Source organism: Ascidiella aspersa, chromosome 3 (assembly GCF_963924565.1).
Source record: "Ascidiella aspersa chromosome 3, kaAscAspe10.2, whole genome shotgun sequence".
Classification (NCBI taxonomy): domain Eukaryota; kingdom Metazoa; phylum Chordata; class Ascidiacea; order Phlebobranchia; family Ascidiidae; genus Ascidiella; species Ascidiella aspersa.
In genome coordinates, this window is record NC_139449.1 from 37,587,998 (window position 1) to 37,605,261 (window position 17,264).

Here is a 17,264-nt window from a genome sequence, read left to right on the forward strand (position 1 = left end):
AAACTAGATTAACATCTGGATTGTGAGGTAGCTTTAAAATGTTGTTTTAATTTACCAAGAGACCTTTACATTAAGTTTTACTTTTACCCAGCTTGAGGCTACTAATATTTCTATCAGAAACAATAATATTTGACCATTGATGTAACAACTCAACTTCTTGACAAATACTAAAAGTTAAGGTTAAGGTAATTGTCCTCATTGTTGTTTTAATTAAAATTTTGGTTTATTGCTAGTATATTAAAAAGGGTTTAATATTTCAATTCTCACAGTGTGTGGATGGGTTGTGCAGGTTATTAATTGCGCTGTTTTCATTTAGATGATTGTTAAAGTTTGTTAAGAACAATTCTTAAATGACAGGCTTGGGTCAAATTCCAAAATGAGCATTTTGCATCTATCGATTGCGGAGTTGATTAAACAACAAACAGTTTGACTTCAGCACAAAAAAGGGTAAGTGTGATGCTAAATTTGTTAAATCTATCGAGTAGGTGAACAGCCTGTATTTAATTTTTTTAACTACATAGGCTGGATATAAAGCAATCTCATTATATGGGTGTCTTATAACTCATGCGCCAACCTATCGATTTACTGTGTTCAGCCTTATCAGTTTTGCATACTGAGCATTCGAGAGTCAGACTCGGGTAGTCTTACGGAGTCCCTAGTCCAACTTCGCAGCTTTGCCAGGCTACTTCTCTTGCTAGCTTATGTCTTGAAAGTAAATACAAGATCATAAAACAGTATTATTGTTTGATTAAACTCAGTTTGCATACATTTAACCAATTAATTTGTTTTATTAAAGTGATTATTGGTGAGTGCTGTTTTTGTGAAGACAATGAATACAGCGGAGTTGAACATCATACAGATTTGCCGAAAGATAACCAACCAAGTTACAACACTTTAAAAAAAAAGATGTTTCTGTGCGAAATCAATTATGTTGGTCTTGATTTCATTGAAATTTTTTATTTGATTTGCTGTTGTATTCAGCTGTAATGCACTTCTAATACTTCTTTTAATGAATGTAGTATTTTTATTACGATTGAAATATATATATATATATATATAATACATTTGTATAGCCTATATATAATTATCTGTGTTCAACATTCCTTTTAGTTGATGATACATGTACATGCAATTTGCTAAATTCTTAAAAGAAAAAAAAAATCTTACTTTTTAGCTTTTGACAGTTACAAGAGTCTACTTTTGTTATCAAACTTTTCTGTCTTTTATTTTTCAGGTCAAGAGACACAAACAAGAAAAAGTTTAACCTAGAAAATGTAAGTTTTTATCTTTAAACTGCTAAAAACTAAATATTCTGCCTTTTTTGATTTTCTAACCTGGAAAATATTTGCTTGCAAAAATTCAAATAAGTTTTCCCAAATATTTATTAATTTGTAAATAAACAATATTTATATTTTAAGATCACACAACGACAAATTTTAATCGACTATATTTACAAAATTGTTGCCAAATGTTTTTTTGTTCATTCCTCGCTTCGACTCGATTGTTCACTTTCCAAGTATTTCTTTGCATTTTCTCAAATTGTTTTCAGTGTTTTCAATTTCTTTCTTATTTTTTTCTTCACTTGAATAATCCTCGGTTTTCTTGTAAGCTTCCAGAGCTCGTTCGTAATATTTCACCGCATCAGTGATCCGCGAGGTTCGCGAACACACATGACCGAGGTTGTTTAAACAAGAAGCGTAAACTAGATGCTTGGAAGCTTCGACGCTGAAAGTTGTTTCCATTAAAGAAATTGCTTTTTTCAAGTTCTCCTCCTCACTTTCTTGATTATCGATTAAATATTCGCTCATTTCGATGTAACTCAAACACCAAACCAGGTTTAAAACCCGAAACTTCTCGCCGACGTTTTCATTTTCATCAATCTGGAGTCGGATGTCGCGCATCAGTGGAAGCACGTGATCGCGCACAATGGGCTTCATTGTGACGTCACTTTCAATCATCTTTATGTTTGTCAACATCAACCCCCCAGCACAAAGCTGAACACCCTCAACTGCTTCCTCAGGATCCCGGTCATTTGCGAAGATAATTGAAGATATTTGAAAAAATAAAATGGATTCCAAATATTTATTCTCTTCTCTCAGTTTAATTCCAAGTTGTCGAAAATCATACGCTGTCTTTTGACCTTGGGCGATTTGCTGAAGGTCACCCGCGACGCGATTTGCTCGAACAAAGTTTTCCTTCTTCACAGAGGTCACGTATTGTCGGATGAGCGCAAGTGCAGTTTCCCTTTCTTGAATAAAATTAATGAAGAAAAAATTCTGTGTTTGTTTATTTGGCTTTGAATAAAATGTTTAATACGAATTAGTTTGTTTTCTTACATTAGTAAACCTATATTTAAACTTAGTTTTTACATTAGTAAACTATAGGGGTCTAGATAACATAACAATGAAAAAATGATTGAGTTCCAAATAAGAGTAAAATAAATTATTATTAAAAGCACTACAATTGTTTAATAAAATAACGAAAAAACACTTCAATCTTACTATTTGAATCAAAATAATCTTCAATCGAGTTTCTTGTTCCACCTGCAACGTAAAAATACAAAAAAGTTTATAATTTTATTTATCCAATATTACATCATGTCAACAAAAAAACAACTTCCTGAAATATAAGGTTTGTTGATTGTAGGTACTTTAGTTAAGTGAAGATTATCTCACCAAATTTAAATTTATTTTTTATTTTAAAAGAATATAGTTTTACACTAAATTAATTTAAATTAAAAAAAACATTTAAAAAATACATTTGTAAAAACTGTGAGTATTCTATGATTGTTTCATCCTGTCGAGAAATTGAGATTAAGAACCTACTTTCGTTGCTTGGCAAATCAAACCTAAAATGTTGAAAGTAAATTAGGTTGGTAAAACTCTATTAAAAAATATATGTAGACGAGACATTTTCTACTTTTGTATTTTTTGATCGTAAACATGTGAGTCAAAGTAAAATTCTATATAAAATAAATAATGTGACATGACTTTGCAAGGCGACTGAAAGCTAGTCTAAATTAGCGTCAAGTGCCTGGTGGATTAAGTGTTAAACCACTGGTATACAATTAATCATTATTTTTGTTTTCACGGTGCACTCATTCAGAAAAATATATTTTTTGTAAGGCGATAGTTGTTTCGTTAATCCACCTGCAATGTTGAAATATATCCTTGTCCTACTATTGTTTTCTGTAATTCAATCAACTAACTAAGGTGTTAATGAAATGCTTAATGCATTTAATGAGCTAGAGCAGGCTTTCTTAACCAGGGGTGAGAGAACTGTTTCACGGGGGTGCGGGGATGCTGAATCAGACACAGAAAATCTATTACTGTAATTTATTTCCTTTCTGGGTTAAATGTAAAACTAATTCACATTTTGGTAAAACTAATTTACATTTTTTTGGGCGTTACTGCAGTTACTTGTATAAAACTAAAATTACAACGATTTTGTTATTCAAGCAATTCTAGAAGTGGTGCGAGAATTGTTTGGTATTTTAAAAGGTGTGCAGGGGAACACACAATAAGACCTAAAAAACAACACTACCTAAATCAGAAAAATCTATAAAACCATGGTATTAAGACCAACGACATTACACAGCCAAATACGCAGTAATATCCAGTGAAGCATAAGGACAAAATCGTCTCAATAAGCCGTAAATTCACCGGAATAAGGCCTAAATTCATCGGAATAAGGCCTAAATTTATGGGAATATGGCCTTAATTCTTCGGAATAAGGGACTATCGGTCTGGCAACGGTCGTTTTGGTGACTACGTTTGGACGCCCCAGTGACTAGTCTGACCGGCGCTGTCAGGGCACCGTTGTTTTGGTACCAAATTTTTGGTCCTGTTTGGATATATTGGTGGGTCCGGTAATGGGTGGGGTTAGAAAATGGGTTAGTGTTGAAATTATTAGAACAGTTAGTAATGTACTTAGGGGATTGGGGTTAGTTAAACTGTTGTTTAGGCCTCATTCTGAGCTTTTAGGTCTTATTTCGAATTGTGTTTTATTCGGACGTTGGTGTTGTTCTTATCTCGGTCTTAAGGCTGGAGTCCGTGTGCAGCAAGATAAAAGGGAAGAACCACTGAGCTAGAAGGATAAATTTGACAATTTTTTCGGTTGCTTACTGGTAATGTCATCTGACTGAGATTCACAAACTTGAAATTTGTAGTTAACGTTTAAGGTAGGCTTTCCCTATGTTAAGCCGAGACAGTCTCGGTTTTAGGGCTTTGTCTTATGTAGCCTACCGGTAACGGATATTGTTTTAGTATGAGGACTGAGAAATGAAACTTCCAAAATTGATAGTTGACTTTAAGGTAATAGTGTAATTCAGTTTGCTCACATATAAATGTTTAGTTATTAAACTTAAGAGCGAAACTAAAACTGTTCTTCAATACCACCTGTAACTTCCAGATACATCAGCCTGTCCAGTTCTTCCTTGTTTATAAATCTGTTTCTATCAAGATTGATGCCTGTACAGTCGTAAACCCAACATAGCTCTTCTTTGTTTCTGAAATATTTATGTGCTCTGGCCTCTTGATATACAAATGTAAGCTGCAAATATTCAATTTCGTGGATATTTCTTGTTTTTCTTGCTCGTGACTTGCTTTGCTTTAAATGGTGGTTTATTTCTCAGCAGCCAATTACAATGTTAAGTCAGACCCAAAATGTTTTCTTCACTTTACAACTCGATCGCTTGAAAAATTTACACCTACTTAGTAAGTTTATTAAGAACCTTTCTCATTTTTTAATTTCTGAATAAATATTTTCACTTATGTATTCTGCCTAAAACTTTATTGGCTCACTGTATTCGACTTTCATAAAAAAATACATAATTAAAGCTTACTGGCTTACTTTGTATTAATAATGGCCTGGTTATTACTTTTATTTTACTAAATCTTTTCGGATTACAAAATAAAACACACACAACATAAGCAAAACGTTCACACATTGTATTATTTCTAGCTGAAACCATTACATAAGTTCACTGAATAAAGGTATTTTAAATAACAAATCATCATACGGAGTAGTTGTATGCTGTAGTAGGCTACATTTGGATAGCATCTCTCTAATATATTATCGCAAATTTGAATTATAAAAAATAGTGCTAATTAGAGCAGCTAAGAAAATATGATTTGCCAGAAGAGTTATTTCATGACATATTTTCACGCCAAGCGATTGAATAATGAAAATAAACAGTAACTAACTGAAAAACTTATAAAAGTTTATATGGTAGTAAACCACGATTACTGATTGAAATACCTTGAGTCGATGAGGCGGCATCTCCCAGCTGTCGAGAGGATGTACTCGGAGTGTCAGTGCTTGTTGGGCCGACTGGTTGGTGTAAAGCCGGGGTTACAGGCAAACTTATTGACAAGGACAGAGAAGCATGGTCATCCATTAGGTGGCTTGCTGTACAAAGGAAAATTGTAGCAAACTTTGTATAAACACTTGACTTTCAACAAATCGAAGCTTGTCACAAATGTTATACAGAATATTATGCGATATAAAAGTCAATTTTATAAATAAGGAGACATAGACAAGCAAATGGTTGAATACCTGGCAAAAACATTCCTATGAGAGAAGAGAATTGACTCAGAGGCAGCCTTTCCCCCTCTTCGGGTGCTGGTGCGTCGAGGTTCAAAGCTTTGGAAGCCTCGATCGCTTGTAGAGCTGCCACGGTCGGGTTGAACTTGGAGAAATGTTGGTGGAGTTCGTCTCTCACCACCGTCATCTTAGGACGCTGCAAAGGATCCTGTTGCCAGCACTTCCTCATGGTCTTTTGGAGCAGGTTGATGATATCTCTTTCTTCCGTGCTGAGAGAGCTTTTGTATCTCTCAATCTCAGCACAGTCTGGTCGTCGTCCTTTGGTGACTGCATCTTTGATTGCCAAGTTATCGCTGAAGGTTGTATAAGGCTGCTGTCCACTGATTATTGCGTACAACAAGATGCCGTAGCTGAAGGTGTCCTGCCGTGAGTTGGGCTCCACCCCTGGGTTGGTCAAAACTTCTGGGGAAGCATAAGACATGGTGAGCTCCTTGCGATCCTGTGAAGCCTTGGGAGCTGGAGGCTTGGGGGCTGCGATGGTGGTGGTGCGAGTAAATGGAGCCAGTTTGGCGGCGCCGAAATCTGCCAGCTTGCATCGCATGTCGCTGTTGAGGAGAATGTTCTCTGGCTTCACATCGCCGTGAATTATGCGTTTTTCAGGTGAAAACTTGTGGGCGAATGCGAGTGCCGTGGCTGTTTCCAAAGCAATGCGAAGGCACAGCAGTGGTTTCAGCACACGGTTGGGCATTTGGAAAATACCACCCAGGTCACCTCCCTCGTAATATTGGGTAATAATTCCAATATTGTTGGACCACTTCGTCCATCCGTGGACTCTTGCGATATTTTCGTGGTTAGCTCGCTGAATCATTTCCACTTCATCTTTCACCCTGTACAATGATTTAATCAGCACCAATTAAATTTCATAATCTACAGCAGGGGTTCCCAACCTTTTTTTACAACGTGGCCCCTTTTGGAAATTTTGAGAAATCCATGGCCCCCTATTTTTTCCAACCTTAAAAAAAAATTAAGAAACGTCATTTTAATTAAAAAAATGGTTTATACAGTAACCGGTAGTTAGAATGATGAAATGATATAAATACAGCACACAACAAACATGATAGTAGATTGATTAGTTATTACATACTCAGTTAATGTGACGGTTGAGCTTGTTTTTACTCTGATAATGTCCTAATTGCTGGTTTAGTGGTGGAAAGTGCCAGCCGCATGCAGGGGCGCCCGCAGAAAATTTTCCAGGGGGGGGGCAATCAGGGGCGTAACCAGAAAATCAAAAAAGGTGTCCTGAATTTTCAACTTAGGGAATTCCCCTATTTTTCGCCTGCTGTTAATGAATAATGACGTCATTGAAACAGTGACAGTATGACGTCATAGAATGGTGATTGCAAGACGTGATAGAAAAAAACTCAGAAACAGCCAAATACGTCCAGCAAAAGCGAGCACGTGCGTCGTCGACAATCCTGTCAGGCGCCAGCTGCGAAACCACAGTGTGCAATCGTTAACTTTAGGCAAAAAAACAAACTAAGACCTTAAAATATGTGTGTTTAATTGTGGTAGAATCATACATAATTCAACTATCAGCAGCGCAGTTTTCAAGTTCCATGAACGGAACTAGCGCTAAATCACAAGCAAGCCTTTCACCACGTGCAATACTAAACGAAGATCGTTTTTACGGGGTGTTATTATTGCACGATTAGCGCTACATCTGCGCCGAGCTGTGTGCCAAATCAGCTAAATTACAAGCTGTGGTTGAGGGGAAATAAGTCGTGTCCATTGCACACTTAGCACGTGGTCTTAGAGTATGCTTAAAGAGCATAATTTTGCGTTAACTATCTTTACTTAAAAATTTATACTTTAAAACGCGCACGACAGTCACCATTATACCTCCTTTTAAGAATCTGTTTCAGTTAAACAAATGTCGATGTTACACCAACATCGGATATTAGCGCAGAGACCGAACAGCGAGAAACATACTGCGTATAACTCGACGTTTTTTAGCGACAAAAAAAGAAATAAGGTTTGACTTAGCGTTGTCAATTGTCGAATACACACTTGCTAATCGGTCAACCTAAACCAACGCTTCTCAACCAGTGGGGGCCATAAGAACATTTAATGTGGGCCACAAACCAATTTAAAAAGCTAGATTTAGTTTCATTTGTGTCATTATATTTAATTTTAAAGAAATAATCGTTTGGGAGGAATTAAACAGGAATGTAAATTTATTGTTCAGCCGCAAGTATCTCACTAATGCACGGTTGATTAAATAATCTGTTTTGAAATATGTTCTGCTGTGTTTTGTTCTAAACCTACTTTAAAGTTTTTTCTTTCGAAAAAATTCTATTGGGCCACAGAATTTGTTTGCCAGGTAAATGGGCCACGAAAGAAAAAAAGGTTGAGAACCACTGACCTAAACAAATAATGAAAGAGAAAAACTATCCAGCGTTTACGGTCGACCAAACTAAAGACGAAAAACGGCGTTTTGCGCTCGAATTTGGATTCGCATTAGATTAAGACGCGTGACCCAATTACTTAAAAAGCACGCCGCTTCTAACAGTTTGTTAAACCATGACAAAAACGAACCAAAAACGATAATATCACTTACAAAATGGGTGGTAAGAACTCTCGCCCCCACTGGATACGCCACTGGGGGCTATGGATAGTATATATTATTTTTAACCTTCATAAGTAATACATATTACACTTACAAATAATACTAATAATCACATTTTTGAAATTCCAGGGGGTGCCCCCCCCCCTGCGGGCGCCCATGGCCGCATGTACACGACACTCCGCTGCTTTGTCTTCAGAAGTAACATTGTTAAAATCCCACATTCATTGCCCAAAATGTGGTCAAACTATCTTTTTTAAAGCTCAATCGCGTTGCCGTCAGTTCTTACGGCCACAAGAATTCATTAAATTTTAATTTATTTCTTTTGTTATAGTGGAGTAGACTTAGAAATAATATACTAAAAAAATATCATATTTCTAACTTTACGTGGGCCCCCTTGAAAAGGCTCATCGTTGGGAACCCCTGATCTACAGGGAAGTTTATTTAATTGCCATGCCAGTTTGCTTTATAGGCCTATAGTTTATCTTTAAAGGCTTTGAACATAAATTCTTTCTGTACCTTGCAATAAGAGCATTTGTTTGAACTCGGCCAACAGTGAAACACTTGATGGCAACGTATCCAAGTTTAGAGTGCTGTCCCAAGATCACCAACGCTGAGCCACCTTTTCCAAGAAAACACCTGCCTGGGTGGCACCAGATCTCACTCGCGTTGTATTCTTTTAACAGGGATGGAAAATTAATGAAACAAACCAAGACTGACAGGATTTCAAATTTTTGAAATTAAAGTTAAAATAAAATTATTAAACTTAAAACGACCAACTAATAGCATTGTGAATAAGTTTTTCTAGTCGATACTTTAATGATTTTAAAGGATTAGTACTTACATCAAATACACTTGACATGGCTTGAGTTGACTGAAATGTGTCGTTGAAAGTTAACAACTGACAAACTAGGAGAGCTATTAAAAAACAAGAATAAAATGGTTAATTTCATAGGTTTTTACATTACTAAACTTTAAATTCTTTCCAAACTTCGATGTTCTTGCTGTCTAAAGACGTAACGAAAGGAAACATCACAATTTTATATTTCGTCATGAAAATATGCAAATAGTTCGACGTCATATCTGTCTTGCAATGTAAAAACAATGAATGACAACCTCAAGTAACTTATTTTATTAAACAGGCAAACAAATGGTTATCAAACTTTTATAGTTGGTGGCACACCAGAAAAATCATAAAAAATCGCGACACACTACGTACGAAAAACAATATCATAACCTGTTAAACGCCATTAACACACTGCAAAGCAATACGTTTTTAAGTCTCGCATGCTTGCATACGAATAGGATTTTTTTCGAAATTACAAAAAGTTGCGTGGCACAATTAAGACTCGAGACGCACTTTACAAATCACTGAGTTCGATAAGAGCTACAACATTTCTGTACTAACCAACCATAGCTAAGTAAGTAGTAGATACAAAAATTGCTGCAGTTGTCTCCAATAAAAAATCACGAATTAAAAACCGGGATTTGTAAATTGACTATTCCCGGTTCACACAGGTAAGGTTCACAGGGATGAGGGCTTAAACCAGTGTTTGTCACTCTCCCGCCTGTGGGCGTTAGAGAGTTAGAGGGGCGTTGTGACTGACTGATTTTTTCAAGGACTCACGATCGAGCAGGTTCGCTAATAAATTCACATAAGCAAACGTCAAATTGCACCTTTTCCTGTAACTCATGTACTGTAAATAAACTTATATATTCCAATAGTAATTAAACATCATGAGCGGTAATTTCGAGTATATAGTTGATTCAAGCACTTTGAAGAAAAACACTAATGTTCCTCCATATATTTGCTACAGGGGCGGATCTAGGGGGGCCAATATACTTCATCCGGCCCGCCGCCTCTTTGACAAATTAGACACGAGTCCATTTGAAATACGTTTTGACTTTTTTATGTGTGTAAACGCTTCGCGCTAATGATCTTTATGCATCCAATGTGTTTACGTTTTGATGCTCTTTTTGAACTAGATCAGCGCTTCTTTACTGTTGCGCCGTGGAAAGCTGCCAAGTGCGTCGCGGACAAACGAAAAACGTATTCAAACATAATTGACAAATATTTTTTAACCATTTTTTTTTAAATGTAACAAAAACACAAAACTCAAAAGAAATACCGGTATGCAAAAAAAATCGCGCTCGCTAGCTTCGCTCGCCAGGTGTGCCCCAAATGGTTAACAAACACTAAAATAGATTAACTATCAAACTTTATCGCGTTTTCTCAAAGTAGTTTTATTACACTTTTTTAATAGTAGTAGGGGGATGACGACGTGTGGACTGGAATTTTAAACCAAGTATACGCTTTTTTTAAAGACTTTACTGCCTCCTTAAAAGTAGGCTAATTATAAACACGTTTTTAAAGTGCAAAAAATCCGAGGCCCACCTGATTCACAATTGTTACAAAGTTGTAATAACACAAAATCTCATTTAACATATGTTGTGCGGCCCGCAGAGACCTTTCTGAGTTTGGTTTTGGCCCGCGACTACTACACAAAGGTTGCCGACCCTTGTGTAAGGATTTGAATAACCTATCCAATGTTAGGATTAACTCTGCATAGAGTTTTGCTCATTTCAGCAACCTTATTTGGCGAAAACCAAAAATTCATGGCCCCCCCAAACTGAAATCCTAGATCCGCGCCTGACTTGCTAATAAGCACTTTGAAGAAAAACACTAATGTTCCTCCATATACTTGCTAGTTCGTAAAACAACAAACTGCTTTTGGCCTACATTCAAAGTCAGCGATGAAGTTTAATTTGACACAGCAAACTGGTAATTTTATTGTTCCAAGTGTGTGCGACAGATAAATGCGTGACCAGCAAGTTCTACATAACGTAGTTCTGAAAAAACAGAAATATAACAAAAACAATAATTCTGACAAAAGTTAATTTTTACCAGTAAAAATTAAGGTTTAATGTCGGTACACTAATGCTATAGTTAAAGCTACAAGCGAGACAATGGTCAACTTGATATTTTTATCATACTCTTACTTTCATACAGCCTTAATGGTGATTCTAAAGTGTCATAGAGTTCTCACACAGAAAGTTGAATCGTTCGTGTTTAAATCATTGTTTGGCGCCAAGCATCGTTAGCCGCTGATTGGTCAAACTTGTGGGCGTTGTTTCGGGGGCGTATTCTGCGGCAATATCTTATTGCGATTGTGACGTCAAATAACGGTGTGTTGCGCTACAAAGACAATCAACTCTGTCTTCAGGAATTTTAAACAACAACAATTGTTACGTTACATTCAATAATGGAAAGCGTTTCTTACGTCATAAAGACCAACAGCGATCAAATTGTATTAAAACGAATGTTCAGGCGCTTTCGCGTTAGAAAGATTTATTGGAATCAAGTAACATCAGCTGACGCGCGACTTGTTTATTCTGGGCTCGTGATTCCTTTGTTCTAAGGCAGGGGTTCTTAAACTTTTTTTAACCCGGACTCCTACATTTTAAACATTACGTTTTTAGTTTCAAAAATGACGTCATAAATTTACGTCACAGTACAAATATAGATTTCACAAATATGCTGGTTTCAGTCCCAAAATTGGAAAGTGAAATGGAGTCTATTTTATTTTCAATTAAACTTAAATAATAAGTAATATTTCAATTAATCCTTCAAGGGCCCCCTTAAAACTAGTTCACGGACCCCAAAGAATCCATGGACCTCAGTTTAAGAACCCCTGACCAAAGGCGTAAAAAAATGATTTCGGTTGGCAAAAGTAGAAATTTTTCAACGTTGACGTTGACGGTTAGGAGCGAGGAAAATGGCCGTTAACGCTGGCGACGCGTTATGTGTGAACTGGACGACGCTAGCGTTTCGGGTGAACCAACCTTTACAATCGGCGAAATGTTTTGAGGCGTTTCTTTTCTGCTGATGAATACTACACAAGGGCCGCACGATTTTACCGCAGAGCCATTTTGCCTTGGAAACCTGTCGTATATTTTAAGTGGCTTTTACCAAAATCGCAGCATCCTTAAATTGTAATTTTCGGCATTATTTGCCGCCCTTGAGTGAAATATTTGCGCACTGAATTTTTTTTGCTCTTTGCGTATATTTACAATATATGGAAAAGCTTGCCTAACAAAGTGAACATTTTGTCAAATCAACATTAATAGTTATGTTAGTTATTTAATAGTCGCAACGAGAATTTATTTTATCTTTTTATTTACAACATAATAGGAAACAGGGCCTCTAAAAAACTTGAATTACAACAAATTGCTTTGGCGCTTATTTTCAATGTTCATACAATCATAAATCATCCTTTAAAGACATTTTAAATGTAATATATCATTAATTCTGATGATTGTGCGAAATGCTTAAAGTTAGATTCAATTTATTTTCGGCTTTGTCGAACTTTTGCTCGTTTGCTCAGTTAATAGAGTAGTGGTCGCGCTATACCAAGGGTGTGGGTTCGAACCTCGCCTAAATGGTTGCCTAATATAGTTTAGTCGGTTGATCAGCTCTTGGTAATGTTACAGTTGTTATGGATAAATCTAAGTACGATAATAAACTTCACAATATGTTGGCAGACATGGACACTTACTGTCCTGTTACGGTTAATCCCACTAAAGGTATAGAAAAACAACTTAACAGGTACATGGAACGGCTGAAGAAAGAAGAGAAGGTGAACAACTACGAATGGAACCTTCTCAAAAGTTTTGATGCTACATCACCATTACTCTATGGGTTACCCAAAATACACAAACCGGAAATCCCGCTTAGGCCTATTGTTTCATTCATTGGGTCCCCCACGTATAACTTAGCTAAACGTATTTCTTTAATTTTATCCCCTCTTTTAGGTCAAACAAAATATCATGTTAATAACTCGATTGGTTTCGTTGAAGAAATTACAACCGGTCAGGTGTAACCGGTCAGGTAAATTATCTTCCAAGGTATTTAGAAAAGTAACACAATCAGATCGCTACTTGAATTTCAGATTACAAAAAAAATTATCCACCGGCCCCCGCGTCAAGTAACCCTCTACCGCAACATTTTATGTTTCTCATGCGTCCTGCGGCAACAAACTAAATGCCCACCCCAGCGCTAGACGCTCGCTCACCCAATAACACCCGATTGACACTTGATTATTAGGCGAAGCTTATCGCGAAGTAATTGGTCGCCCGAAAAAAACGCTGACGCCGCATTTAAAGCAAGCTTTATAAATGTGTCGCCGATATTCTGCTTTGAACATCCCTACTCACAATGCTTCCCTGCATTAATTGCACGGTGGGTGAAAGTTTATTCACGGCCTTACCTCTTTGTGTATTACCGCGACAATACGATGAAATACAATTTGAAGAATATTTGAAAAAATCGTATTTGGAGAATATTTGCTATTTGCACCTGTTTAGTATGTCACTCCAATCCAACATATCAACACACAATTATAAGTTGTGTAGGCCTGGTTTTGATATGTTGGATTGGAGTAACATGCGAAACAGGTGCAAATAGAGAAGTGTATATTGCCACCAGATTTTGCATTTAAATTTGCGGCGGTAAAATATGTTGTTTCTTAAGAGCATTGAGTAATTCTACTAAAGTGAAGCCTCTTTTTAAAATGCAAGTCGCACGCGACCAGTTTTGGACGAGTCACAATGAAAGTCTTACACGCGGGACAATAAAGCGGAGCAGGCGTCCATTCGCTTCGTCACTTCACAAGCTGGACAAAGCAAGCGAATATGAACGAATTCTGTATGAAAGTTTTTCTGCTGCTAGATGGCAGTCGTTAGCTACAGAGAGCTAAAACGCCACATTTTAGTTTTATTCCCCCCAAGCAAAGGCCCCTGGGGGTGCAGCCTCATAAACTTTTACAAAGCACCTACATACCACTCTACGCTATATCTGAAAATTTGAAGGTTCTACGATGTATACTTTTCCATAAAGCTTCGGACAAAAATCGGTCTGAAACATGCCATAGGAAACCATAGCAAACCAAAAAAGACTAGACGGGGGTGCGGTTATTGTATATTTTGTCAGGGGGTATATTTTCGGGGCTTAGTGTTTTTTTGTTTTTTTTTAATTTAACAATTTTTTTTTAAGTTTTTGATATTTTGTATTTTGCATTGTATATTTTATATTACATATTTTATATTTTTTTCCTTAACTTGTTTCTGCAAGCAAAAACAAATATGGGCCGAAAACTTCCCACTTAACTTCTGGCTATTATGCGAAAGGGGTTCAAATATGGCGTCGTAGTATTTGGGAAATAATCGAAACATATATTTGATAAATAGAATTTGCGCAGATAATGCGTACAAGCATGTTATTACACTTTGGCCAGCTAACATGTTTAAAAAGCAAATATTATCATTCTGCTAAAATGGTTTAACGTACATGGTTCGCTATACTTTTGCCAACTTTTACTGGGTAAATTTTTACCATGGCTTATTCCGAGCAATCGTAGTTATAACAGACTTTAAATCTGTAGTTTCGAGCAATATATAAAACAAGTTTATGTGCCTAATAAACCACCTTTTAAATTGAAAGTTTTGCCAATTGAAATCCAATAAACGCAGTGTTCTTAATATTTATTTCAGTATGACGCCATGTTATAACGTAGCTTTGTAACGTGCTCCCTAATAATGCGTTCAGCATTATGTTTTGCTTGCTGCGCCCTTGCACAATTTCAATTTGTTAAGGCCTGGTGTTGATATGTTTGATTGGAGTAACATGCGCAATAGTGGCAAATAGAGAGGCGTACACTGCCACATGATTTCGCATTTACATTTGTGACGCTAAATATGTTGTGTTGTAAGAGCAATAATTTTTTTTTACTAAGAGAAGCCTCTTTCTAAAAGGCAAGTCGCATGCGCCTAGTTTACGACAAAACACTTCACTGTATGAACGTTGCACGCACCGGACAATAAAGCGCAGCAGGATACCAGCAGCCGCCTCGTTGCGACGCGAGCTGAATAAAGCAAGTGATATGAAAGCATTCTGTATTGCAGTTTTTCTGCCGCTAGTTAGGAGTAGATAGCTATTATAAACTAAAGCGATGACGTCACATTATTGGTGTTTTGTCCCCCAATCAAAGGCATCAAGGGGTGCAGCCTCATAAACCTCGACATTGCACTTTCATACCACTCTACGTCATGTCTGAAAATTTGAAAGTTCTAAGATGTATACTTTTTCTATAGTGCTTCGGTCCATATAACTAGACACCCTGAGTAGGCAAACTATCAACTTAAATAACTTGACACTAAAACTGTTACCTCACTGCGATAGATCGACTTTATATCAAACATAAACAAATTAATATTTACTACGAATCCGTAATGACACTACGATTAAAAGTCCATTAGTCGCTTCCCGCCAGCGAGGCTCGTTATAACTTGATTGCTTTGGCCATGGTATTAACTGCCGTATCGAACACAAACAATAATGCTAGCAAACCGTTTCGCGCAGCAACTGACTGAGTTTTAACGAAATACTCAAAAGCCATTCAAAGGAAAAAAAACTAAATGACTAAAAGTAGTAAAACTACATTAATGTATACAACAAACATAATAACTAAATCGTTTGCGACGTAACAGTGCTTGACAAATGGAGGTGTGACATGCTTGTAATCGACAGTCGTGTACTGCCCATAAATGCTACAAAACAAATAATTAAGAGTAAAATATTAACAATTTCTTGGAGAGAAATAGCCCCTGTGTTCCCCTGTCTAAGCCTATGACCGTGGCCCCCCAATTACCGCTCCGTGCCCCCAGGGGGGCCGAAGGCCATGGTTGAGAAACCCTGTCCTAACGTAACCGTGCAAAACGTTTTTTCAAGCGCAATTACCTGCGTGGAAATTAAAATCAAATGAGGTATATTGGCTTAATAAAAATAATTTTTTATGTTTCCAACTTGCGAATTTTGTAATTAAGAACTCCTTGAACTATGTTACCGCGCAAAACTAGGTTTATAGAGTTCGCAAAATGTTGCATTTAATGCGGCAGTTTTAATAGTAACCAATTTTCAGTTTTTGACGTGATTTTACTTACGTTGGAGGCAGTATGACACCAGGATTACGTATTTGCTGAATATCACGCAATGCGAACATTGGCTGCTACAACTTAAGGTTTTACGTTTGTGGTTCCCTATTGATATATGTCACTGTTTTTTTACGTAAAAGATGTTTGACGTGCTTAGCCGTTGGGTATTTAGTCGTTTTAAGTAAAAAAAATAAGGTTTTGTTAGTGATTCCCGATCGATATACATATCACGAAATGTCATTACATTGAAGCCGATTAGGTTAGCGCTTATTTACTGAAGCATCCCGAAAATGATGTGAGACGATAATTATAGCAGCGTTGCCTGCTGGATCTTGTTCGTAGATACAAATAGTGATTGTCAACCTTTAGCACACGGACCTATGTTACGCGAACAGCTTTCTGGCTGCCATCAAAGTTTTATAGAAATGAACGCAAGTGCATTGCGGCAAGACGACCCCTAATCTTAAATGTACGGCTAGCGCTGAAAATAGTTGTTCTTTATTCTTTATTTTGCTTATTAAATCTAAGTAAACTTGAGTAAAAATGGTTTCTTTTGAAACCAGGTAGCTCGAAGTAACATTAAAAACACCACAGATTAAAGTGCGGCAGGAAAAGGTTGAGATCCACTGATTTAAGGTTTTGATGTTATAAACTGACCTGACATTCCTGTTCATATACCTACACGACATTACACATTTACCTCAGTACAGCAGTAAGGCGCTTGCACCAAGCTGCAGGCAACAACCAAACGCTAGCTCTTTGTTGAAGGCGGACTCCAAAGTATTTCCTTGTTCTAAAGGAAATTACGTTAGGGCTCCATCCATTTAGTTTGGCCTCCAACGCCTTCACTCATTTCCTGTCTGGCAATCACGCGAGCTATTGTAAAGGTAAAAAAATCCCCAGCTTCAATTTCGGTTGCATAGAAATGCGTATTCTTATTGTTCTATAGTTAGTTTAGTTGCTTCACTGGCGCAATGATAATAACTCCATTAGACTTTTTTACTTGAATTTAGGAATGTCCGTAATTTGGTTTAGGATTGGCACCGATACAACCCTAGTATCGGACGAGTATCAACGATACCACCACTTGGTATCGGGTATCGACTTT

General features: G+C 36.9%; 2 protein-coding genes across 2 annotated transcripts in view; one reads left to right on the forward strand and one right to left on the reverse strand.

Moving 5' to 3' along the window:
* Positions 1-1,274: 1,274 nt before the first annotated feature.
* On the reverse strand, positions 1,275-9,960 carry LOC146162840 (uncharacterized). Its single transcript, XM_083385311.1, has 5 exons — positions 8,687-9,960; positions 5,557-6,431; positions 5,260-5,409; positions 2,502-2,543; positions 1,275-2,248 (listed from the first exon to the last, which is right to left on the reverse strand). The coding sequence occupies exons 2-5, from the start codon at positions 6,410-6,412 to the stop codon at positions 1,506-1,508; spliced, it is 1,791 nt and encodes a 596-aa protein (XP_083241437.1). The 5' UTR covers positions 6,413-6,431; positions 8,687-9,960; the 3' UTR covers positions 1,275-1,505.
* A 2,739-nt stretch (positions 9,961-12,699) lies between these two features.
* The window catches only part of LOC146162841 (uncharacterized), an 85,541-nt gene continuing 80,976 nt past the window's right edge, over positions 12,700-17,264 (forward strand). The window contains exon 1 of the mRNA XM_083385312.1: positions 12,700-12,866. Coding sequence (XP_083241438.1) covers positions 12,700-12,866 — 167 coding nt within the window. The remainder of the gene's footprint in view (positions 12,867-17,264) is intronic.